The sequence below is a fragment of the Talpa europaea genome (assembly GCF_964194135.1).
Source record: "Talpa europaea genome assembly, chromosome: 1".
Lineage (NCBI taxonomy): Eukaryota > Metazoa > Chordata > Mammalia > Eulipotyphla > Talpidae > Talpa > Talpa europaea.
The window spans coordinates 39,081,206-39,108,404 of record NC_140073.1 but is presented as its reverse complement, the minus strand read 5'-3'; the positions used below and the strand labels follow the sequence as shown (position 1 = coordinate 39,108,404).

The 27,199-nt window shown below is 33.8% G+C and overlaps 1 protein-coding gene across 7 annotated transcripts in view; it reads left to right on the top strand.

The window, feature by feature from the left end:
- The first annotated feature begins 3,453 nt into the window (after positions 1–3,453).
- Positions 3,454–27,199, top strand: part of SOX6 (SRY-box transcription factor 6) — a 306,844-nt gene continuing 283,098 nt past the window's right edge. For all 7 annotated transcript variants that reach the window (XM_084254042.1, XM_084254038.1, XM_084254044.1 and 4 more), the window contains exons 1-2: positions 3,454–3,694; positions 25,074–25,281. In XM_084254042.1, coding sequence (XP_084110168.1) covers positions 3,458–3,694; positions 25,074–25,281 — 445 coding nt within the window. In that variant the 5' untranslated portion in view covers positions 3,454–3,457. The remainder of the gene's footprint in view (positions 3,695–25,073; positions 25,282–27,199) is intronic.

Sequence of the window (27,199 nt, the reverse complement as noted above, 5' to 3'; positions counted from 1 at the left end):
CAAAAGTCAAGGATATTGCAGCTTCTAGAACAGTGTACTTGATCTAGTAAAATATTTTAAAAGGGAAAGCTAAAGAAAAGAAATGAAATAAATGAGGATGTAATCAGTAAATTGAAGGATTCTTTAATGACACAATTGTACAAAAATCAGTGAAATCTAATAATTAGTAAATCTAATTTTTATTAAATAAAGTGTGCATTAAAAAATTGTACATACTTTCCTTTTAAAAATATAACAAAACCACCACCCAAAACAAAAACTACCAACAAAACCATGATAAAAAACAAACCTGCAGCATGCTGAACCACTTTATCAAAAGGAAATGTCTACAGTGGACAAATACTTAACTAAATGGACAAAAATCATATTTTTCTCTGAGAACAAAGATTTTGGAAACTGTAGTAGAGTAATCACAAGAACTTGAATAAAATGTAGTGCGGAAAAGTGTTGTTCTTGGAAAAAAAAATGTTAATTCCTTTGCTAGAGGGATTTCAAGGTTGAGGTGTGCCTTCCCTGGTTAACCATTATTGTTCTTCTTTCCTCCTGTCCTTATCTCCTAACGATGGTGTGAACTGAGGATAAACAGTCTGATTTCATTATCCTTTTTTTTTTGGCAGCCCATTTTTCATTTGCAACCTTGATACACATTTGTATTTGTAGGTGCAAAATAAAAGACAAATTGTGTGATGTTATAAATAGGTAGCTTTCTTGACTGGTCACTGGAGGAATCACTAGAAGACTGTTGATGAAATAGAGGTGAAGCCTTTCCTCACTAATTGTATTCAGCGTGTAATTTCTAAACTTCCCTCTGAATTTTGATTTTCAATTAACACTCCCCATTTGAAGATAATTTTCTATTTAATGTAATTGCAGGAAATAATTTATTGGCTGATTAAGACTGAGGGCCCAGCCTTCCTTAAGAAAACACTCTAACAAACCAGCCTTTAAACTCAACTCATAGCTTTGGACAGATTTGGTCTATTTTTACAGCTGCATGGTTATGTTTAATTAGGATGGTGCACTATTGTTCATTGGTGCAGTTTACAGTTGAAATTATTCTTAAGAGACTTTTCATATTGGGTTTTATGTCATGATTAATTTATACTAAAGCAACAATCACAGATACTGCTATTGGAAGGAGCCAATTCACTTTATAGTAAGTGAATATTTGTTGAGGAGCTCAAGTCACTCTGAGTTTTGGATTATGACTTTAAATTGTATTTAGCTGTTTTAAAAAGCAGCAGTAAATTCATTCTATTGTTTTTATTGTGAATGATTACATTATTGGTACTGTCATCTGAACTATGAAAACACTCTTGTTTATGGCAAGCTCTTCATGAACTTGCAGGAGTTATAATTTGCCTTTTTTTTCCTCTGTAGTATTTATGAAACCAATGAAGTTAGATCTAGAAATACCTGTATATGAAGAAATGTCCTTTGTTATTTTACACACACACACACACACACACACACGTTCATTTGTTAGCACTGAGTAATTGGTCAAGTATATATAATAGTTCTCTGATTCTGTGATATGTTACTCTTTTAAACATTTCATTTCTTTCTCTTCAGAGAAAATATAGACATTCTTCTGTACTCCCCCCAATTTATTTTCTAGTATCAAGTCTAACAGATGAAATTTTTATTGTTTGTACAATGATTATTATAAGTAGGTATCAGCATTTAAACATGTTTCAAAGCACTTCAAAATCCTGTAATAATTTTATTTAGAACTGTGCATAATTAGATTAGCTGATCTTATATTAATTTTTTTCACTGTAGGATACTAAATCTGAGGCCCCTCATTAATTGTGAGAAATTTAGCATTAGCTGTTAAATCCTATGTGAAACATGGGCTGCTACATAAAAACTACTGTTTAAATTGGAATTAACTTAATTATTTTTCTTTGCACTTGATATTTCCTTCACTGCAATATTCATGAAAGCATGTGACAGATTTGTAAATTTAACTGTTAATCTCAGATTTCTAGACCCTTTAATCAGTATTTATTTGTCTGTAGAAACAGTACTAGCAAGTTAATGATTTGCTAATTTGAAAAATGCTCATGTGGTTTCCTATGTTAACTGATTTGTGCATTTTTTAAAAAATGGTATGAAATCAATTAATGTTAAAGAGCAATTAAGGTGGAGATTTTATTCCTTTCGTTACACAGCAATTTTAGAGCTAAAAATGCTATAAACCAAAAGCAATGTAAAATTTTAGAAAATATACTCAATTGCCTCTTCTGTTAGGGTACAAACTTTTGGTGGTTTTATTTCTAAACATTTTACTAAAAAATCATCATGATAAAGCAGTATTCTAAAAACCTTGAAATTCATTTTAATAATCATAATTTTCTGATTATATATGAAAACACACAGTGAAAACCTTGTAATATTAAATGTAGTTGATGTTTACTTGTGAATATAGATGAATGTTCAGTAATTGTTTCTGAAGTTTTAAAATGTTATACATTGTTTTAACATTTTCATAATAAATGCCTTTTATTTAATAATAAATGCCAATAAATTGTATGTATGTTCTACTATAAAACAGAGGTATAGTTATTTCATACACTCAGTTCAAATGTTACAAAATTATTTTAAGATTAATCTAATACTACCAGCCACTCAATCAATCTGTCACTTGAAAGTTAAGTTATAGTAGTTGAAGCAACTTTTAGATTATGAGACTGACGCACTACCCACTTTGTTAAGAAAGCAATTAACTGAAGCAACTTTAAGGTCTTTAGAAAAGAATCAAATTGGCACTATAGAGTGTTAAGCCCAGCCCTCATAATGCAAGATATAACTAAGAATTCAGGATAAGGTTTCCTTGGTTTCCTTAGGGTTTTCATCATAGATTATTTACTCTCCTGATTATATTTTCTCACATATACTTCTTTTGTACCCATATAAAGCATCAGAAAAATTTATGCTTTCAAATTATCCTCCAGACTGACTCATTTGCCAGTTAGTTTATTCATTTTCCCCATTGCTACCCATCAAGAAATTTATAATCTGGTTGGGATTAGGAGAAAAAAAATATAGCTCATATATACTATAGGTTATGAAAATTTCGCCTGTGGATTGGTAAGAGAAAATATGCAGCAATAACTGGGAAGAGGTTTTCTGAGTCAAAAGCAAAGAAGGAAATGAGAAAAGTGAAACAGATAAGCTAAGAGTTCTTTTCAGTGGTTTAGAGTAATCAGAAACATTTCTAAAATTAGAGAATTTTCCTTTTTTTCCTGGGTTATTCAAATGTAGGGGATGTTTCTTTTAGTGGTGAACTTAATCTAGAGAATATAAATGTTGATTTATAAGATACATACCTGAAACTTATATAATGTTGTAATGTTACTTCAGTGAAAGTAATTTTAAAAATGTAAAGGATGTTTTATTCTTTTGTCACTGACAGACCTTTTTAATCCATGCTATTTCCTTCTTCTGCAGAAGAATGTCTTCCAAGCAAGCCACCTCTCCATTTGCTTGTGCAGCTGATGGAGAGGAAGCGATGACCCAAGATTTGACCTCAAGGGAAAAGGAAGAGGGCAGTGATCAACATGTGGCCTCCCATCTGCCTCTGCACCCCATAATGCACAACAAACCTCACCCTGAGGAGCTACCAACACTTGTCAATACCATTCAGCAAGATGCTGACTGGGACAGCGTTCTGTCGTCTCAACAAAGAATGGTGAGCTTTTAAAATCTAGCCATTGTCAGTCACTCAGTGTGTATATTAGTATGGCCTCATTACAAATAATAGATGTTTTAGAGAAAACTCAAAATAAATAACATTGGGAATTATTTGTGTTTAGATCATAAAACAACCAATATGTATATTATTAGTATCCTAGAAACTGAGAAAAAATGAAAAGTGTCCATTATTAGGTCAAAGTGGCAAAATGTATTTATTTAGATTTTGGGGAGATTTGGTTATCTTATTCTCTGAATCTCCAAACTTCAAGTTGTCAATTTGGTAATACCATAAGATAGGTATTATCAAATAAAATGTGGCTGCATATTAATACTGAGAAATTATGGTAAGTAAACATGTCTGTGTGAATGAGGTCATGTGGTGAATACATCTTCAGTGAGGAAATGCAGGTATTTGTCATTTTTTATGGTCATTTGATTTATAATAAAGCTTTTCTCACTTATGTGCCTATATATTAATTCCAAAAGGACATGCAAAGCTCTTGAGTATCATTCAATCATACTGCAGGAGTTTGCCCTATGGATAGAAACAACATCAAATACAGCAGCATATTAACCAGCTTCCCCATTTTAAATTCCATCTCTAGCCATCAAAACAGATACCAAAGTAGATGTCAGTCAAGTTTAAAGTTTATTAAATTTTTTAGCATCTAGGATGTACCAAAACCTTAATATGTTTTATTAGATTAGGAATTTTAAACCCTATTTTACATTTCTTAAATTTTCATTAAGTTAATGAAAAATATTTTAAGTGGACAATGAGGAAAAGTTTTATTGCTTAAAAATAAGGTAATATATAAAAATGCTTTTACTGCTAATATCACATATTGAAATCTTTTTCTATGTTTAATACTCATAACCAATTCAACAACCATATTCCTTAATTAGTGGAGGCAGACAGTTTTGTTTTTTTTTTTTTTTTTCAGATGGCTTTGCAGATACAACCAGTGCTCTGGAGTGGTAGGTGAAAAAGGCAGGGCATTACAATAAAAATAAGACTTTTCTAGATTAACTAGGCTCAAATGGAATCATCATTATTCAATTAGATAGTCACTATAAAATTTACTTTCCTTGCAATAGGGAGAAGAGAGAAGATAATATAATAAAGCAAGTATAAAATCCTGTTTTTCTGATTGACCTTAAGCAGTTCATTTTATATCTCCAAGGCAGCATAGGTGAAATAGATATCCAGTCACTGCCACTGGCCTGATTTTTTTTTAAAGATTTATTTATTTATACAAGAACCGGGGTACAGGCTAGATGTGCAGGAGGGTGAGAGGATTCACCAGAGACAGAGTGGGGAACAGAACAGGCAGACTGATGAAATACACTGCTGAGGGGAGCAGCAGGCGCGACAGGAGAGGTCTGCCACACCATGTGGGACCCTCGCCGGCAGGCCAGGATCGAATTGGCGCTGCAGATGCTGTGGACAGCCTCACGGCGCTGCGCTCAACCACCTGTGCCACCAGGGGAGGCCCTGCCACTGGCTTTTTGATGAGATAATGGAGTTATGTTTTATTTTTATGTCAACAAATATTTATGGAGCACAGCACCTTTATTGGGACCAGCATTCTATTAAGTGCTGGATGTATAGTGTTGAAGAAAAATGTGTGATTATACCTTCAGGGAGCTTATATCTATCTAGGAAAAGGTACATACACCCACACACACACATATATAGGTTCAAGAGCTGCCTAAAATTATGACACGTGTTATAAAGAAAAAAAAAAAAGAATGTTGTGAGAGCAAAGAGAAAAATTTAATTAAGAATAAATGAATACTAATGCCTTTCTGAGCTAAAGATGATAGCCAGGCAAAGAGTAGAAGAAAGAGTAAAATTACCAAAGGAAGAGCAAGTATGAATTATTTGAGGTAAGAAAAATATAGCTGCGTTTCAGGAAATGAAATAGACTTTATGGCTAGAGTACAATGATGAGGATACAATATATCATCATGTATGGCTGGAGAGAGAAGAGATTCGTAAGGGTCTTATCCAACAAGGCCTTGGAGACAATATTATAGAACTGAGATTTGTTTCTAAATTAAATGGAAAGTTGTTGAAGGGTATAAGAATATTTCAGGCATATAATTCTGGTTATAATATAGTGAATAAATGGGTAGGGAGGCAGAGTGGAAGGAGGAAGACTTTTAGGTGAGGCTATTTCAGAAATTCCAGTAAGCGATGATAGTAGCTTCAATTGTAGGGAGGTAGAGGGGATAGAGAGAAGGGATGTGTTCTAGATATAGTTTGGCTTTTATGATAAATATTGTGTGGACAAATAAAAGTAGCTATGCTGGAGAATATATGTTGAGACAAAGAATACAGTTAAAATCAAACTTCTTTAGAGAACAATTGAGTTGTTTTTCATAGTAAAATTTTGTATCTTGGCTTGTGCCAAGTTGCTTCAATAGTTATTCTCTAAGTTTAATCATTTAAAAATTCCTCATAACATAGATATTAATAATTGCTTACCAACTTTATATTAAGTGGGATTAATGGTAGTATAAAATAATATAGTATAAATATGTTATATATTACTATAAAAGAAATCATATTTGCTGGAAATGTTTTCAAACTTTCACTCTCTTTTGATACCAAGCATTGCTTTCCACTGGAGCCTTTGTGTATTCTGAATGTCTGGAAGCCAAAATATTTTGTTTTAACTCCCACTCTATAGTATTTCCCAGCTGTGTACTTATATGGTATAATAAAAGGATTTAACAAATGGGAAATAGCAGCTGCATTTGGAAATTCCCTTTGTGCTTCCTTTTCATTCGATAAATTCAATAATGTATAACAACTGTAACATCAGACCTGTAATGACTTATACAGAAGTATCATATCACCAACCAGTTTTTCTTTACAGGAAAGAAAAACAATAGAAGGATTTTAGGTTTATGGGCAGTTCTGCAAACTTACATATTGTGTGTGTGAGTGTTTTGGGGTGGCATGGGGGTTGTGATTAAGGTAAAATTTAATGAACATTTTATCTCATTCTATTTTAAAATAAATATGAAATCCAAAAAAGATTGCTATGAAGTTATATAATACTTATTTGTTACAGTGGAAAATATATTTACTCACTGTAATTGAATGTCATTAGTAGTTGTAGAGAAAGAAAATTTGTAAGTCTAAAAAACCAACAGCAAAAATTTTATCAGCACCTATTCAGTTTCCACTGTTATTTACTTTTTGTGATGGCCTTCACTCATGAGCAGTTAGAAACAGGCACTGAAAGTTTCTTATCTGTGAGGTTCAGGAGGGTTTTACTTTGAAATATCAAGACCACAGAGGAACTTTTCTATATGAAGGGGTAATGGCAAAGCAGAGAAGTTCTGCTAATCCCCATTTCCTGATTAGAAAAAAAATCTTTAAATGTTAAAATTCTGATTATTTATTTAAAAAAATGATTAGACCACATACTTTCAAAACAGAAAAAACATTAGGCCATAAAAAAGGGAGAATAGATCTCTTAAAGACAGGCATTTAAAGACCGATTTGAGACAAAAAAATTAAAGCTCTCATTTTAATTGTCCACAACTTGTATTGTGGACACCAAAATGTTGGATTTAAAATATAGTGTGCTGTTTTATTTGGTAAGATCTGTTTGAAAGTTCAAAGTTAGTATAAATATGAATCCACTGTCTGTGTTTGTTTTGTACAACTATTACATTTTCATTATGGCATCAAGTGTCTGGTATCTTTTTTTTGCAGAGGATTATTGACATTGGCCCCTGAAATGTTTTTTGTTGTTGTTGTTGTCTTTGTGTTTTTGCTCATTGGACAGGAATAAATTCACATAATTTTTTTCATGGGAAAGGTATATAGCATATTATTCTGTTCAATGTTAACAAGCATAGAGAAAAATTTTGTGGTAATGTTTAATGGCCAGCAAATGATATTGCATGCCATTATTATCTGTTAAAGATTCCTGGAATCTAGAGTACCTACTAAGTTAAAGGCATAGGTACTTTTCTTGTGAATAAGAACAGATTAGATTCTGTCTTTTGAAACTTAGATTCTGGTAGTGTGACAGACTGCAAAGAAATTTTATAGAGTGAGACAATTTGAAGTAATAAGTGCAATGAAGAAAATTAAAAAAGAAAATATGATAGAGAAGGACCACTTTAAAAGTCTAGGGAAAGTTTTTGTTTTTTGAAAAGGTGACATTTGCACTGAGATTTAACTATGCAAAAATTGAGGGGAAGACATCCAGCTAGAGCATATAATTGCAAAAGTTTTTTGGTTAGTGTGTTTGAGCAACCAAAAACAAAAGAGTTGCTGGAGTGGAATGGGTGAGGGAGAGGTTGGTGTGAGATGAAATCAAGGAGACAAACAGATGACAGGTAATATGGAGTATCACAGCTTCAAGGAGGTGTTTAGACTTTAATTCCAGTGCAGGAAGAAGCCACTGAAAGATTTTAAGAAAGAAAGCAGATTATTTTAGCTGCTGTAGAGAGAATGGATTGTGGGAGACAAATCAGAAATAAGGATGACTGTTCGGAACACTGTATCAGTAGTGCAGGTGAGAGTTTGATGATAAGTGGAAGGAAGAATAGTTAGGGGGGGTTATTCGTTGAGGTGTTTTCCCAAGATCTGAAGAAAACAAGATCCATGCAGAAGGTGAGGTAATATTTTAAGCAAACACATGGAGAGAAATTAAGTCAAGAATGAACAGGAAATGAAGTTGCTAAGACCAGGGAGGAGGCTGGGACAGACTTACTCCTAGCCAGAGAATGGTTCTGGATAAGACAGAGCTTTTTGCCTAAGGAGGAACTATTTGCAGGTAACTTCTGGGTGGACATGGGGATGTGAGGAAGACAACAACAGTATCTCTTATAACATCCAAAATATGATAACAAGATTATAAATGGGGCCTTGTGCGCATATGTGCACATACAAACTTATATTTAATATATATTTTACAAAATGACATCTGGCTTTTAACTCCTAGTCTAATTCTATAGAAATAACTACACTGTATCCTCAACCTCAGAATATCAGAATTCAAGACCTACTTAAATTACCCAGAGTAAATTTGATCTTTTAGAAAAGTTTAAGGATAATTTTTCCACTATAATAAAAGATGCCAATAATATCATTTGTTGTAATTTAAAGAAAATAATAATAGGCATGTGGAGATATTTAATAAATAGTTATCTGCAGCAACAGTTGCTTGCAAACAATTACTCCTCTCTGCCTTTCTTGCTTTCAGAAAGTGAAGTTGCTAATCAACTCTGGAGTTATAAAAATTATGGTGTGGACTTTGTGCCATTTCTGAGAATAGAACCATTGTTACTATATGATAAGAGAGTTGAGGAATTTTGAGTGAGGATTTACTCCATCTCAGCCATGTTTTATGTTGTCACTGACTTTTAGAAGATTTCTTATTTTTGAAACATGACTGTTGCCAGTTTTTAGTAAGATTTAGTTATTCAAGATAGTAGGCAGCACCCAAATTTAATTTATTTCATTTTTACTGAGACTCTACTTTAGAAAGTATAGTGAAATTCATTAGTTCACCTTTTCCTAACTACAGTAATTTGTAGTCTTAACACCTAAGACAAGGTTTATGTACATCTTTTGGGTACCTGCTTCATCTATGACATGCTAGAAAAGGGATCCATAAACTAGCAAGATTGAGACTTCCTGAGAAATTCAGTTATAGCTCCTTTAATTTTAGGATTTTAGAAATATATTCAGTTTAAGTAAAGTGCAAGTGTAGGCTTTTGGTAACAAGTGAAAATGTCTATCCTTGCCACTGAGACATGAAACAAAATTCTCCAGGGAGAAATCTAAGGGAGATTTCCCATTTTCTCTAAATTTGAAACTATGCTAGCATATAACACTATCTCTTTTTAAAATCTATCATAGAGATATGACAGAAGTTCACTTACAATGTAAAGAAAAAAATTAAAACCTTATCTTCTTGCATGAAATCTGGTAAAACTTATGTGGGTAGTGAAACAGAAAGTTGGTGTTACCTAGTGCTTAACACAGTGCTTACCTTTATATTTGCATACCCTGATTGTGTGAACTTCCTCATTCCTGTAATTAAATAATGTATATTTAAAAAAAAAATTCCCAATCTGGGTTGCTTAAATGAAACAAAGTGAGTACTGGCATGTTTCTTGGAAATATCTTGATGTTTATGGAAATTTGGATTACTTTATCTTTATTTTTAATGATGTAATATACCTTTCTAAAGTCTAAACTTTTCTAAAGGTACTTTTGGGAAAAGTTCTCATACTTAATATTATCAAAATCTCTATCAAAAGTAGACATATTAACATGCTCTGCAGTAGTTGGCTTTCTCCCCCTTGGGCAAGAAGGAATCAGGTATGCATGCTGATTAACACACTCCAGTCATTAACATGTGATTATGTGGGCTGCATATTGAGTACTTGCCAAAATATAAAAATCCAGTACTTAAATACATCTGTGCAAAGACTTGCAATTCTTTTGTATTTTGACAGTTCAAGGAAAATCAGATACTAGTATCTTTTTTTCATTGTAATAAAATTGTGTATACAGAACGTTTTCATGGAAACAGGATATGCCATGTTTATTTTTATTTTAATCTTTCAGGCTGTATAAGATTCAGTGACTGGGGTTTGCAGAGTACCGACTGTAACATGAATCTCTTAACAGATTCCCTCACTGACATTTACTTACAACTTACAACATTCCTCCAAGTCCATAAGGATTATCTTTTCTGGAATTCAGTCAGTATTCCCCTAAATTTGCTTCATTTTTATGTGATAATTTTATGTCACCAATATTTTGTTTTCATTTCTTTCACCAAATGCTGCACTTCATAGTGTTGGGGTTTGACTTTCTCCTGTCTCTGATTAACATGCAAATATTTTTTTATAACTAAAGTATAGCTTGAGCTCTACAGCATTTACAAGCACTTAAGAAAAGTCACTTTCTGATAATTATTTAATGCAAGATGTTTACTAATAGAAAATCTGATATGATATAGTTTCATAGAACAGTTTTATTGAGCAGGCCTGTTCTGCACAGCTTTTATTTTCTTGATAGATTCAACTGGCATTTGGACTTTCTGGAAGACTTAAAATATAGGTTTGTCAAAATTGATCAGTATTAATCAATGGAAGTTGATTTCAGGTCACTACTAATTTTATAATTAAATCAGGATTCCACAAGCACACTTCACTCTATAGGTGATTCTGTTTAATGTACATTTTCTTGCATGGAATTCCTTCTTGTCCAGTGTGATCTGGGTGCATCGCTATAATGAAATATAAACTGGAATAATGAAATCTGCACTTTTTTTTAATGCTTCTAAGCAACATGCTATAGAATGCAATGTATATATTATATGGCATGTAGTTATTTACTTGACTGCTGTGAACTTTTCTTCATTAGAAGGAGAATATGAATCTTAAAGCCTTTCTAGATCAGAATAAGATGGTGATGTTTGTGATAGGCAGCAAATTACTTTGGGGAGAGGAAACTAGGATTGTATTTGCACTCCTCCAGATCTACTTTCTTTAATTTGGAGAGGGTTGCTTTACATAAAGGAAACTTTAACATAATGAATCCTGCTCCCATCATTCACTCAGAGATTGAAAGGGCTTTCTTTGATTATTCAGTCAAACCACCTGCATTAAACAAGAAAGACCCTACTCTGTTCCTTCTAGGAACATATCTAATCTCTCTTGAACACATCTAATGAATGTGCCTTAATTATCTTGACATGCAAATTATCCCACTGTTTGATTGTCTTTTGCAATAAGAAGTTTTCCTTGATTTCCAAGAGAAATGTAACCTTTTTCAAGAAGAATAACTTCAGGTTATTATTCCTTTTGTTAATATATCTTTCAATGTGATGGCATATTAATTTTTTATTACATAAATCTTTTAACTATTATTTTGGTATTACTACATTCCCATGACCTCCAAGCATTATTTTTCTAGGTGATGCAAATTGAGTTCAATAATATATTTCTGCATAAACCTCGTTCTCAAATCTAAAGTATAAATTACAAACCTTTGCTAATAAAATTTTACAATCAGGTAAAAATTAGAAATGAATATTTATGCATTTCATTTATCTTCTTTATATTTCATTAGCATCCTAGAAAAGGGAAACCTTATTTAATAAAATGATTAGAAATTATTTTGTAAACTTTTGCTTTCATTATAATTTAACTCTGACTTGTTTTTACTGCCAGTGTTCTTAGATTACTGAGAATACAATATTCTCAAGTTCATCAAACTTCTGGAAAGAAATGTGCCTTCATTCAAGAATAAAGAGATTATGGAGGGATAGTAGAAGAGATTCATTTACCTAGACACACAGAATTAGAACATTTATTTGAGAATTTGCTTAGGAATTTATTTTTGGTTAATTTCAGCATAAATTATTAGTTTTTTATGTAAACATTGATTTAGCAGGATTAAGTAAATGTATTCCATTATATAAAAATTGGCATCTTTTACACTTTAATTCAGTAAATATTTGTTCTTAAGTTGGATTGATTAATTTTGTACCAGCTTTATATGCTGCCTCTCTTTTTTTTTGTTCTTACACCGACTTTTTTTTATGTGAAGTTGATTATAGTTTACTTATTTTGCTTTTTGAGGACAGTAAGATTTGCATTCTCTCCTTTTGACTACTCTTTTCTTTGGTTCCTGAGAAGTGTCACAGCAGGGCAAGGAGTGAATCTGAATGAGTGGCTTTTGGTATTGAAAATTATGAATGAAAAATAAAAATTCACACTTGCCTATCCCTCATATCCAGAGACAAATTCTGAGCACTCTGATTATAACTAAGCCATCAGTTGAAGGTTGTGTGTTGTCTTCAGGTAGTACAATGCACAACTGCTAGATATTAGAAGTACTTCATGACAGAATTAGACTTCTACTTGCTGTTTTGTGGTAAATTGGTGGCATTTTTGTGTTTTGTTGCCCCTTCCCTAGACTGTAAATATAGAGAGATAACTGTTTTATAGACACCATAACCTCTGAAGTATCATTTTTAGTCTCATATGTGTTTTATTTAATCAAAGAGCTAGAGATGTTATTTTTTAAAGTTCTAGATTAAAAAGTTTCTTCTTAGCCATTATATGTATTTGAGAGATTAGGAGGAAATTTGAAGGTTTTTGTGGTGAAATTCTCAAAATTGAGAACCTTGCTGGGCAGGATCCCAGGGAAGAGAGGGGATTGTTGAGCTCACAGGGTAACTATGAGGGTTCAGTGTCTATGACATATAGAGCAATCTGCTTCTAGTCACTCTTCTGTAAACAAACTAGATGATGAGAAGATTTTGCTGTTAAGAAAGCAGAATCTCTATTAAGGAACAAATGGATTTGACAACCTTGATTGGATTCTGGTACTTTTTTGTTAAGTTTTGTGAGGTATGAAGAGCATACTATGAGCTATTTCTTTTTTGTGTGTGACTCCAGACTTTCATTTTTAAATAGACAACAAAGACATAAGTAATTATATTGATTTTTGTAGGGATTTGATTATTTACCTCTTTCCTAATGAATCCTAAGTCAGCTACTTGACTCTTTTTTATTTTTCTGAAGCTACTCTGTTGCCTTTGAATTATTGTAGGTCCACCCCCCAAATAGCCCGTTTCTATCTTGAATTAGGGACAAGTTTCCCAGAAACTGGATTAAAGAACATTTCAACAGATTACTTGTGTACTTCTACAAGCATTTACTTTGCCTGCCAACTCTGATCAAGTGTCATACAAAAGATTGCTGGTATTCTTTTCACCTATTTTCCAAATCCATTTCACCATTTTTGGTAGAGGGTAGGCAGGTTTTTTGTTTGATTGTTTGTTTGTTTGCTTTATATCCTTTGTTTCACCTTCCTAATTATGATGTCTGGGGTTTGTGTACAACATGCTGTTATTTGAATTATACTTGTGCAAAAGGGTTCCTGGTGATCTGACTGATATCTTGGATCCTGTGATATACAAGTAATTTAAGCTTTCACTATAGCCTTCAGTTCATTTGAAGCATACTTTGCTGATTATATATACACATTTATTTTTATAAGTGCATTAGTGTCTCTCAAATGGAAGGAAAAGAAAACAACTTTTGTAAAGCAGGAGAATCTGAGGATAATAGACTTGACACTAGAGTAAGTAGTTACCTCTTCAGAAAAGCTCTATGGAATCATTGAGACTCTGCATAGAAACTTGCTCTATCAGAACTTGTCCAATTATACTTCTCCAACTTCTGTATAATCACATCCCTTATTTCCCAATGCTTCATATAGTCAGAAAGAAAGCATGATTTTGATTCAGTGGAACTATTTTCCCTGGGGCTACTTAGAGAAAACATAATTTAGAGGAAAGGATGTGACCTCATAGACGGCCTCTGTTCATCTCTACTACTAATTTGCAGTGTGATCTTCGGGAAGTTATTTTATATCTCCTGATTTCAACTTGCTCATCTCAAAAATGAAAGATTTGAACTATAATCACAAAGTCTTATGCTATTTATAACTTTCTTGCTATAAAGGTTAAAATTATCTTAGCCAGTACACCCTAGTCTGATAGTATTGTTTAAACTGAATATCATATGGTAATTTTAATACTAATGTGTAACCAGACCAAAGTAACTGCCTGAAGTTGTAGGCATATGCATAAGCTGATAGCTGTGCTTGATAGAGTGTTGCTCCGTGTGTTGGGAAATTCACTATTAGGTCTGCCTGTCTTAAAGCTTATCTTACTGTTCATTACCAAAAAGTTATAAAGCTTTCTCATCTATGAGGCTGCCTCTCCTGTGGCCTTATGTATTTAAAGTATATTCCTAAAGCAGTGATCATGTGCTTTAATTCTTTGTTAGTTCAGGCACTACCCTGAGAGAAAGAGGGAGAGAGAGAAATTAGAACATGGTTAGGGGAGAATGATCACAGTGACTGAACCATGTATTATGAGGAAGAAATGAAGAAGGAAGCAGATGTTTTGTGAAGGGAAAAAAAAATGATACAAGGCTATACTGGTTGTGCTATACTATACTGGTTGTGTGTATGTTTTGAAAGTGCTACTGTTCTGAATGTTTCTATGGGATAGAACTATAGATTTAAAAGAGTAGAATTCATATTCCTCCTATTCCTTTAAGTAAGACTGGTTGGCAGTCCTCCAGAGATGAAATGGACTGCCTTAGGAGGTGCTAAATCTATTAGTGGAGGTGTTTAAGGAGAAACCAGAAAGTTACACTTGACAAGGTTATTGTAACAGCCACCATCACTACCACCACCACTATAATCACCACCACCACTTAATAAGCACTTACTATGTAGTAGGTACTATTCTAAGTGTTTTATTTTTTACTAATTCATTTGATTTTCATAACAACCCCGTCTGTTAGATTATGTGCAGCTATTATTATCACTCTTATTTTATAAAGGAGGTATAAGGCACTGAGAGGGTACCTAACTTGCCTGGTGTGTTATGTGGGAGGGTGATGGAAAAACTGGGATTTAACTAGAAAATGTGGCCTAGAGAGCCATACTTTGTTAATGTATTATGCCACCTTTTCTTGCACAGTGAATTTAAGTACTAGGGGGGTTGAGTATTTGTATTTTTAAGGAAGACCTTTGAATCTTGAGATTTTGATCCTATATATGAGGCTCATAGAGTATAGATGATGCAAGGCCTTTCTATATGCTTGTCTTGACAAGTTTTGAGACTTTAATATTTTTCTATATTTACTCTGTTCTCTATATTTACTTCCATTTATTAAATATCATGGTGATGAGGCCACTTAATAGACTTTTGTCTTGTATTTTTCCCTTGAATTAAAATAAGAATAGCCTTTTCTTTCTAGACTTAATAATTATGATACTTCAGCAAGTATTGGTAAGAAAATCTGTTTTCTGAATAAATTTGTTGTTATTAACAGTATAGTAATAGTGTAAAGTGGCATGATATTATTCCAACTTTTTGAATACTGTGTAAATCTGATATCTCCAACCAAGTATCAGTTTTAATAAAAGAGAAAAAGAATACACTTTGTTTCACTATTATAGCAAATGATACTTTTGTCAGGAATAATCTGTTGGTAATTGGAACCAAACTCAGTATTTTCATTTATGTAAGCTTCTTTAAACCTGTGATTTTCCTTAAAATATGTCACTTTAGAGAGAAACATACATTTTCCTCTGAGAAAGAACCTATAAATGTTAGCAATTTAGTTTTCAGCATATTAAAAAGGTTATATTTCCTTTGTTAACAAGAAGTTATTGGAACCTAGATTAAGTAAAGCTTTTTCTGTCAGTCACCCAATAACACTAGTAGAGTGCCTCATACAGCACCGTTGAAAGGTAGTTTTTGGTTCATCAATAAAAAAGTTGTTTAAAGTGGGTAATCAGAAACAGTAGTACATAGACAGTGTATGTATAATATAACTTAATATATTAAATATACATGCATATATATGTATATATATATACATGTATATGCTATTTATGTAATATAACTTCAATACTTAATGGAAACTCAAATATACACAAATGCAATGCTTACCAAGGGAGGTGGAGTCATCTGTTTAGGCAGAGAAGATTGATTACTGACATTGTTGAGTTGCCAGTACACGGTGATTTTTAAAATAAACAGAAACACCTTTTAGTTAGTTTTATTACTGTTTTTTTCAATTTCTCTATAGATGTTGCATCCCCTTAATTCCCTTCAGTCAAAGACTACCAAGAACATATACATAAGGGCCTCCCTGGTGGCGCAGGTGGTTGAGCGCCATGCTGTGAAGCTGTCCGCAGCCTGGGTTCGATTCTGGCCGGGGAGAAACCCACTTGGCACAGCAGGCCTCTCCTATCTTGCCCGCGGCTCCCCTCAGCAGTATATTTCGTCAGTATGCCTGTTCTGTTCCCTGCTCTGTCTATGGTTAATCCTCTTACCCTCCCACACATCTGGCCTGTACCCTGGTTCTTGTATAAATAAATTTTTTTTTAAAAAAAGAAGAACATACATATGTTCAAACAAATTGGATTTATTACTCATTGCGCTAGAGAGAACACACACCATAGAAAACTATGGAGTGTCTCAGTAAGAGTGTTAGAAAGAATTTTTAAAAAAGATTTGGGCTTTTTTTTTGAGTGATTTTGGGTAGTCTAAGGAAACAGAGGCTTACTATAGAGTAATTGCTCTCAGAAATCAGTGACAAATCAATGATGATACGGGTATCTCAAGAAATTTATAGGGAGAGCAGACTTGAATGGGGATCAAACTAATTGGAGAGGCAGTAAAATTTAAATGAATAAGAAAACAAAAATTATGGCATACTATGCAATAAGAATGAGCACATTTAGTGCAGCTCTGTATGTGGGTGGAAAAGAGGGTAAGAGGATAATAGTCTTTACCTACAATTAACATAAGGCAACAGGTATGAAAGCTGATTCATGCAGCTTCTTGGAGGGAGCACTTTCCAGTTATTTCCCCATTTGATAAGACTTCCTTCTGCATGTAGCTTTAACTTCTTTTATGTATGCAGGATGCCATTCCTGACCCACACAGTCTATTCCTCTCTCAATGCTGGACATCTTACCTGCCTGCTCTTCTCTGCTCACAGTATGGCTGGTTTATGTACAATTGGCAACCCGACTAAACAGACCAGTGGTATCCTATAACTGAACAGAAGGGAGGTAACTCATAAGCAGTTATTTTAAGTGGGAATTGATAGTGTCCCTTGAAAAAAACTACAAATACTAAGATTCCTGGAACTTTGTGAGGGGCCAGATCTTGGTGAAATTAATTTGGGATGACTGCATAAAGAAGACGTTTTTGAGCATTGATACTGAAGAGGGTAACATAGTTTATCATTAATTATTCCGCTTAAGTGAACAAGTATAGGTAAAAACAAAAATTGGTGCTGGTAGTTCTCATGAGTGTGTTTTCAGAGTTGAAAATTAAAACAAAGGACATTTGAATTTAGTAACAACAGTAGTTATTTATTGAGTACTCTTGTGACAGGCACTATCCTAAATGTTTTATACATTATTCATTTCTTACGGCAACTATTTGAGGATATAAGTATAATCCCATTCTATAAAAAAGACAGAGTTTAACTCCCATCCCCTTTAATGTGGGCAAGCTTTGGTGACTCACCATTGAATAAAATGCATTGACAGTTACATGGGATGACTTCCCAGGCTAGGTTAGAAACAACATTAAAACTTTCATCTGGCTCTCTTTGGAGATACGCGCTTTTAGAAGTCTGAACTACCACGTAAGAAGTCTAGCTACTGTGAAGTCAACATGCCTGAGAGAAAAGAGCGTGTGGAGAGATTACATTGAGATAGAGGAAGATGTCCAAGGAACACCAGTTTCCAGTCCTGAGTTCTTTGGTTTGCGATGACTTCAATTTTAATCACTCACTTGATGGCAACCTCATGGAAAGGCTTGAGCCACCTGGTCCTAATGCTCCTGAATTCCTGACCTTCACAAGCCTTTAAAATGAGAAATGATTGTTTAAGCACTAAGTTTTAGAATGATTTTTAGACAGTACTTAACTAATACAAGGTACTTCTTGGTAACTCTTGGATTAACATTAATAACAAAGTGGAATTCCTGTCTCAAAAATAGGTAAATCTCCCCTCTAGAAATCTAGGGAACACACAAAGATTTAGAAGGTAGATGATTAGAATTATGGCACGTTTCACTGATGAAAGTGATTTTAGTATAGCCCTGAGAAATGGAAAAAGCATTGGATTTGGTGTCAGCAAACCTACATATAGAGTTTAGCCCTGCCAGTCCTGCCTGGGTGACACTGGGGAAGCTACATAACCTGTGAGTGTTTACTTTTCTTCCTGCTGAAAATGAAGTTTCAGACTTTATTAAATTGATCTTCAATTCTTGGCAACATATTTTTAGAGACTTGAGTGTACCAGAGACATCTAGAGACATGAGTGTACCAGAGCAGGTACACTTGAGTGTAGCCTCATGTAGAGACTTGAGTGTTATAGGAGGGTTTGTAGCCATGCCCAGTGAGAAATGAATGCATATACTGGAAAAATTTTACCTAGAAGGTGACTTAATTTAACCCTCTCTTTAGATATTTGAACAACTCTAATATGGAAGGAAAGATAGATTGATTTTGTTTATCTTCTGAGAAAAAAACAGAAAACATGGGTGATAATGGTAAGGATACAGATTTTAGCTGGTACAGGGAGTTCCTTTTAAATAACTAGACTTATTGGAAAACATTATTTGAGGGCCCTCAACTGCAGAAATTCCAAGGAAAGAAAGCTTGACTAGTGCTTCAATACAGGGATACTGTAGCATGCTAACTCTAACTATGACTTCAAGTCAGCCAAATTCTTTTCTCTTTAATACTTCTTTTCATATTTTTCTAAGTGTCTTTTTATAAAATTAATTTTTTCTTTTTTACATAATGAATATTTTTATTAATGCTAAATTAGAAAACAGGAAATAAAAACTACTAGTAATACCATCACCATTTGGAAATCACCATAAATATCTTGGTGACTATTTTCCCAGGTTTTATGTGTATGAGTGTATGTAGGGGGGTGGCCACATTTACTCTTATGCACACATATAACAAAATTGAGGTTTTATTTACATATCCATTTAGTACACCTTATAATTTCCCCAACATTTTTTGGTATTCATAATCTTGAAAAAAGTACTTATTTTCAGATTTAAAGTATTATTTATGATAGATCATTTGCAAAATGATCTTCAAAAATAGAATAAAAGCTATATAATGATATATTTACTAATTAACTTCATTAATAATACACTATGAATCTTTCTACATATCATTAAATTTCCTGGAAAAAAGAATTAAATGTCCTTCAAATTATTTTACCATGTGGATAAATACACAATTCCCTCAGTCCTTACAATTGGATATGCAAGTTTCCTGTATTTATTCATCACTCTAAGCAACATTATATTCAACATATACAAGACTGTTTTAATGACTTTGTGGTATTCGATTGTGTAACTATATCATTTTTTATTGCATGAATCCCTTATTTTTTAATGTCTTAGTTCTCAATATTTTGCTTTAATAAGCAACCTAGTTATTGTTAGAGTTTTTTTCCTTTACTCTAAATTCCTGACTATTTTCGACTTATTTGGTAACTAGTTGTGTCAAGGCCATCATAATGTACTTAACATTTTGTTTGATGCTTTGGAAGCATGTAGAAACATGACACATAGCCCCAATCCTGCAAGAGTTAAAACTTAGTTGCATATGTGCCTAATGCATGAAACCAGTAATGAATAATTTATTCTAGCATATTAATAAATGTTAAGTTATGTGGTTCTGATTAAGTGCTTCGATGTGCAGTTTGGGGGTAGCACATCCAGTATAGTCGGGGCGGACTTCCAGGATGAAATGCGCTTTGACCTGGTCTTTGAAGAGTAAGTGGAATTCATAGTAAACGGGCATGTAGAACATTCTAGGGGAAAGGAACAAGATGCATAAGGTTAAAAAAATGAGTATGTCTGATATTCACAGTACCATAAGAAGGCTGTTTCAGTTTAACAGCCTTCAGATTTCTTTTAATGCCACTGCGGAGCAATAAGTATTGAATACCAACTTCTGAAAAATCTGGGCAGTATTTGATTTAACATGGTTTTTCCAATTTTATTGAGATATAATTTTTTTAATATTAAAACATTATTTGATATTTGCTTTTCTATTCCTTCAGACAGAAATATCTTAATTAACTATGCTTAATAAGTGAGAATTGCTTGTCTTTTCTAGAAGCTTTGCCTAATGACTATTTTTTGTGCTACTGTGTGGTTTTTCAGTCATTTATATATATTTTATGTAGTATATGACTTTGAATGAAATGCTCTTTGGATAATATGACTCAACATTGCTTTCATTTTGCTTGTGACAACAGGATATATTAAATAATACTTTGAAAATTTTCTTCACTGTTGGGTTGGGTGGGGCCACTGAGATGATTGTTGAGTGAACACAAATTTGTAGTAAATTTCTTTGAACTAACACACAGTGCTCCACATGCTCTTATTTTTGAGATGTAAATGTACTCAGTCATATTTATAATGGTTGTTTCACAAGAAAAATCAAAAGAAATATTCTCTGTAGTGGTATTTTTTTAAAATTACATCTGGCTATGTGGTCCATATATACCATGGAATATTACTCAGCATTCAAAAAAGAGAAACACATGCAATTTGCAGCAACATGGATGGCGCTGGAAGGGATCATGCTCAGCGAAATAAGCCAAAAAGAAAAAGAAAAATACTGGATGGTCTCACTCATAGCAGGAATCTAGAAAACTTAAATAAGGGACCAGGAAAATGAATAACTATAAGAAAGTGAAAATCAAAATCAACAAAAAACTATGAACCAGAGACACTTTTAGGGGGGCGGGGGCGGGAGGGGAGGGATTGGGGTCAGAATGGGGGGGCTGCAATTGTATGGGGAATATAACAATAAAATTTATTATTAAAAAAAAAGAAAATAAAAAAAAATAAAACAATAAAAAAAAATAAAATTACATCTGGCTAAACTTCTTAAATGTTTTAATACCTGTCCACTTTATATCAAGGAAAAACACATGTATCTCATACCTTGTTAAGGATCAGTGTTTCTTCAAGTGGGTTGTACATCAGAATTAAAGGAACTACATTTCAGAATCACTTGAGATGTTTGTGAAAATTCACATTCCTAGGCCCCACCCTTATGGGATTTAGGAGAAAGTGTGGGATTCTGCATTTTAACATATTTGCCTAGGAATTCCACATGTTAAAGTTTGAGAACCCTGCTTTGGGAAAAATACTGTCTAATTTATCTCCACAGCTGTGGTGTCATGACATGCATCAAGACTTGGTAGATACTATCACTGGAATCTTACCTCTATTGAATTTTCATAGGACCTGTTGTGTTTTTAGGAAATTACAGAGTAATTTGTCCTTTTTGGATAAGAAAACTTACTTAAAAACTATCTACCACCTTTAAAAAGCTGTAGATCCTTTGTCAAGTTTCTTTTCCTAATTTGGCATTATTCACCTTTATCCAACAGTAATTTCTTCATTGTAAGTGTTTAGACCTATGTGTCCCATTGCTCACTTGTATTGCCGCTTGGCTTCCACTCATAAAAGGCCAATATCTCTTTAAGTTTTAAAAAGTTAAAAAGTGAGGACCAGAAAGGGTAAAATTTGCCCTCTTCAACTGTTACTGAGGATGGTATAAGATGACTTTCATGACTGAAATAACATGGTTTCATTCACTGCCTATGGTTATGTCTTAGTGACATAGTGGCTTTCTTGGAGAAATCATGCCTTTTCAATTCGTTGCCCACTGAGTTTCAGTAGTGTCCATTTGCACAAATCATGGGGCTGAACACAGTGTGGGTTATTGGTGTGGGAAACTATGTTATTTTCTGTGTGCAGGATGGCAGTAACTGCACTGCCATGAGTAGAAATACAGCATAGTCTATCTAACAGTTAAGTGATATGAATAAATACAAATGATTTAAAATTAATTCTGAGAGAATTAGTACTTTATGCTCTAGAGACAACCTAACTCAGCCTGGAGATCCATTCCTAATATCTTTCCATTTCAATTTGGGAGTGATGGGAAAATCCTCTTTATGGTCAGTGGTAAGTGATTTTGTAGATATCACTTCCACATAGCTATTATTTTGATTGAATCTTTCATCTTTTAAGTCAGAGTTTGTTTTTGGTTTATAAGGTATGGCATGAAACTGGTTTGTGTTTAAAATGAAAGTGGCTGATGTGTCAAGTAGTAATTATTGATTTTAAAAAGTCTAGGTTATATTTCTGATAGATACTCTATTAAGATGGTAGAATGGCTTAGAAAAATACCTCTCTAAGTTGTTTGCACAAAGAGAGAATGAACTGGCCATGCCAAGGAGTCTAACCATGGCTGGCATCAAAAAGAAAGGGTTGGGCCTCCCCGGTGGCGCAGCGGTTGAGCGCTGGGTTGCGAAGCTGCCCGCAGACTGCAGCGCCGGTTCGATCCCTGGCTGCTCCCTGGCCACCGGAGGAGGGTCCCACATGGCGCGCAGTCCTTTCCTGCCGCCTGTTGCTCCCCTCAGCAGTGTACTTCGGTCCTTCTGCCTGCTCTGCTCCCTGCTCTGGCTCTGGTGAATTCTCTCACCCTCCCGCGCTTCTGACTGTACCCAGTGCTTGTATAAATAAATAAATAAAAATAAATCGTTAAAAAAAAAAAAGGGTTCCTCACTCCAAAGAGTTATTGTAAGCAAGATAAGACACCTTTCCCCCCTGTTTTTTGTTTTTTTTTTAATTTGTATCTTTTATTGTGCATTTCTTGTAAAATTCCCACCACCATTTCACCCATGAACCATCACCACAGTCGCTTGTGTTCTCTAACTAGGGTAGGAGAAAACCTAGCAGATTGGTAAAGAGATGCTCTCTTTCCTTTCCTCCTCCACTTATTTTATCCCTTTCAGTTTATTTTGGCACAAATGTTGAAGATAATAAGCAATTGCTCTGTGCTAGGCAATATGCTAACAATGGGAATAATTAATATTTTGCTCAAAATATATTTTGACAGCTCTTGAGAATTAATACACATAGTACACAATTTATCCATTTAATACATACAATTCAATGGTGTTTAATATGTCCATTAAGTGTATCTGTGGACATCACAATATTCAGTTTAGTTTGACTCATTTTGATACTTTTACTAAGAAAGTCCTTAGGTTCATAAAAAAACCTCTTTGGCTCCCTTCCTAGACCTGCTTCTTCTGTTGGTATTGGTATAATGGTTCCTACCATTGCATACCACCTGCTGTGAGCTAAGTACTATGCTTAGTTGCCTGACAATTATTACATTTTCCCAGTAACCCTGTAACTAAGTTCTATTCCTACCTTATATAAATGAGAATAGTACCTAAGTGCTTAGCATTTATCAAGAACAAGTATTATCTCAATTGACATATAATTAGAAACTTCTCTAGAATCTTTTTCTTTAACTTTTGCCTCATGCTTCTTCCTCTAGTTCTTGAAGCTTGCTAGGCTTCTTTGTCAAGAAAGAGCGAGACACAGTAGCAATTAAGATTTTCAGTCTTTTGATGAGAATCACAAAGGCTAAATGCTTTACTGACTTCACACATTTTTTTACTGAGAGAGAGAATACCTTGTACAGATAGATAAAGTGAATGCAAGACTAAGGACTACAACCAAATAGTTGCTTTCAACCCTCAGAGAGATAGTTTCAACCCTTCAAAGAGATTAAAAAAAAAACATTTTTTTCTATAAACTTTTGACTGTTTATTATTTTCAGTTTAAGATTTGTTTTTCTTCCTTGCAGATGGATCTTATTAGTTAGCTAACTTCTCTGTGCTGTGAAGTGATTCTTGTGTAAATGTTTCTGTAATAAATGTGTCCTTTTGTGAAAACAAATAAACAAAAAACCAAACCATTTTAAAATGCCACTTGAAAAATATGTGTGACTCTGTGCTGAAGCATCAATGGTAAGGAATAGAAAGAGGTTTCTGTAACTTTGGGCAGATGGATAGCTAGAAAATAAAGATTCTCTTCAAACACCAGAACACAAAAATATTCAGGTTGGCTAACTCTAGCACTGATTTAGGTAATTTATATATCTTCTGGTGAACAATTAACTTTGGATAGTGAAATCAGTTTTTCTACTGGCTCTAAATTGAAGAATAATGCTTTTGTGATGTACACATTTTTTTAGGCTTTGGAAACAGCATTGCTGATAAAGGGCCCCAACTAAAAGAATAACTATACCAACCCTAATAGTGATTAGCTGAACTTGAACTATCTTAAATGAAGGTTTGAGGGTCTCCCTTGTGGCACGGGTGGTTGAGCACCACACTGTGAAGCTGTCTGCAGCGTCTGCCGCACGGGTTCTGTTCTGGCTGGGGAGCAACGCACATGGCGAGAAGACCTCTCCTGTCTTGCCTGCTGCTCCCCTCAGCAGTGTATTTCAGTCAGTCTGCCTGTTCTGCTCCCCGCTCTGTCTCTGGTGAATCCTCTCACCCTCCAGCACATCTGGCCTGTACCCTGGTTCTTGTATAAATAAATAAATCTTTTTAAAAATGAAGGTTTGAAATGAGTAGGAAATTGTAGTGTTGGTTTTAAAATTTTATTTTTCAACCCCTTAGGCCATTTTCTAGATTTTTGTAAAAATAGTTTGAATCTTCATTTCAGGTTAGTTTCTATGATAATTGCTTGTATAGTGTTTATAGCATTTTTTTTTAAAGCTGAGATAGTTAATATATTTTATTTGTCCATCTAAACAGCATGCACTGTCATTCTGAGATTGGGATTTTTCTCCAACTATATGCAAAGAAATAAATGTTCTGATAGTGTTAATTTATTTCTTTTTTCTAGGAGTCAGAGAATAATAAGTTATGTTCCCTATATTCCTTCCGAAATACCTCTACCTCACCACATAAGCCTGACGAAGGGAGTCGGGACCGCGAAATAATGACCAGTGTTACTTTTGGAACCCCAGAACGCCGCAAAGGAAGTCTTGCCGATGTGGTGGACACACTGAAACAGAAAAAGCTTGAGGAAATGACTCGGACTGAACAAGAGGGTATGTGTGGACTTAACTGTTGGACTTTATTCTTTTAAAGATTCCAAGCCTTAAGAAGAAAAAAAAAAAAGAGTGGGATTTCAAGGGCCAGAGAAGTGCATAATTGGCACTAGCTAGGAAAAAGTTATTCAGAGGTTACCATGGTGATGGCAGATTGTGCTCCATTAGGGGTGTTAAGCAGATAGCTCCATTTTTAATAAAACTTTGTGCATTTATTTGGTTCTTATGATAACAAATCAAGGTTTTAAATTGACTGTAAACCTTGTCGTGGAAAAAGGTAGTATGGGAATTCTCCCAGCTGCAACTTTATTTTTTATTTTTTCCCTTATTTCCTTTTGCTAGATAGTATTTTATTAAAAAGAGATAAACTGCTTGCAACACACACACACACACACACCCCAAAATTATTTCTTCTAATTTTTATAAATATTATCAATTTATAAATATTATTTTACTTTCAAATGCTATCAATTTGAGAACTGAGGGTTTCTAATACTGTTAAAGCTACATGTCAAAAGTGTTTTGATATGAGACATCTACTGCGACATCTCATAACCACTCTCTTTACTCTCACCACAAGAGTCCACTCACATTCAATGAGTTTCAAACATACAGATGTAGCAAGATAATAATATTTTTAAATTAAATAATCAAATCTAAGTGATTACTATCCTAAGTACATTCTTTCATTATTTATGTACAGATATTTGGCAAAAATTCCAAATGAATTTTGGTGACTTCCTCAACCACATCATCGGTTTTGTTGGAAGGATCTAAAATATATTACATGTCTCCTTGTTGTAATAACCAGATTATATAGCACAAAATATAAATATTTTTTGATGACTCAGGGTCATGATACAGTAGCTATAAAACCTAATACCCACTTAATAATTATGTGACCTCGGATAACTTCTTCAAACTTACCACAAAACTGAAAATTTAGCATAGTACTAATGCCTGACTTGGCACCTCCAACATTTTGAGAATTAACTACAATAAGTATAAAAATTTCTTATGAACTGTAAGCTATATAAATTTTAGTGATTGTGATTACTATAATAGTGTGAATTAATTATTTTACCATGCTGTAACATAAGATCATTGAGATAATTAGGACTATTTGGAGGTATAGTTTCCAACTTGGAAACTGTAAAAATTGGAAATTTTGTGTCTGCTTGATACAGATAATTTTTTTGGCTTGTGTGTGATGGTTTTTATCCTTTGATATCAGGTTCCAGGCTATTACCTCTTGCTTAATTGTGAACAATTTCTAATTTACTCCATCATTCATTTATAGATTTTGAAATTATATGATTATGATATTCTGAACTATATTTAAGCTATGGATAAATATGTCTGGGTGAGTTGCTAAAAGGTTCTGGGTAATATATATGGTCTTTAGTGCATGCACTTCATGCAGACTCTTCTTGTTGCTCAGAGACTTTATTTTTTCATTCTTGGCTATGATCTAAAATAATTGGGAATGTCAGATCAATAATTTTTGAATAAGTGAGATTGTTAGACATTTTTTAACAAAAGATTTATTTTATTATACATACAAGAACTGGGGTGTAGGCCAAAGGTACAAGGCATGAGAGGATTTACCAAAGACAGAGTGTGGAGCAGAACAGGTAGATCTACTGAAATAAACTGCTGAGGGGAGCAGTGGGCGAGACAGGAGATGTCTGCTGCGGCATATGTGGGTTAGCTCCCTGGCCAGGGATCGGACTCATGCCACAGTGGCTGGTGATAGCTTGAAAGTGCTGAGACTAAACCCTGTGCCACCAGGGAGGCCCCAAGATTGTTAAGCTTTTAATTGTAAGTCACCAAAAAGGTGGTTTTAGTTTTGTAAGCAGGTGGTTTTTAATATAGAGAGTTCTTTTAGTATAAAAATAAAGAAATTGCTTTTTGACTT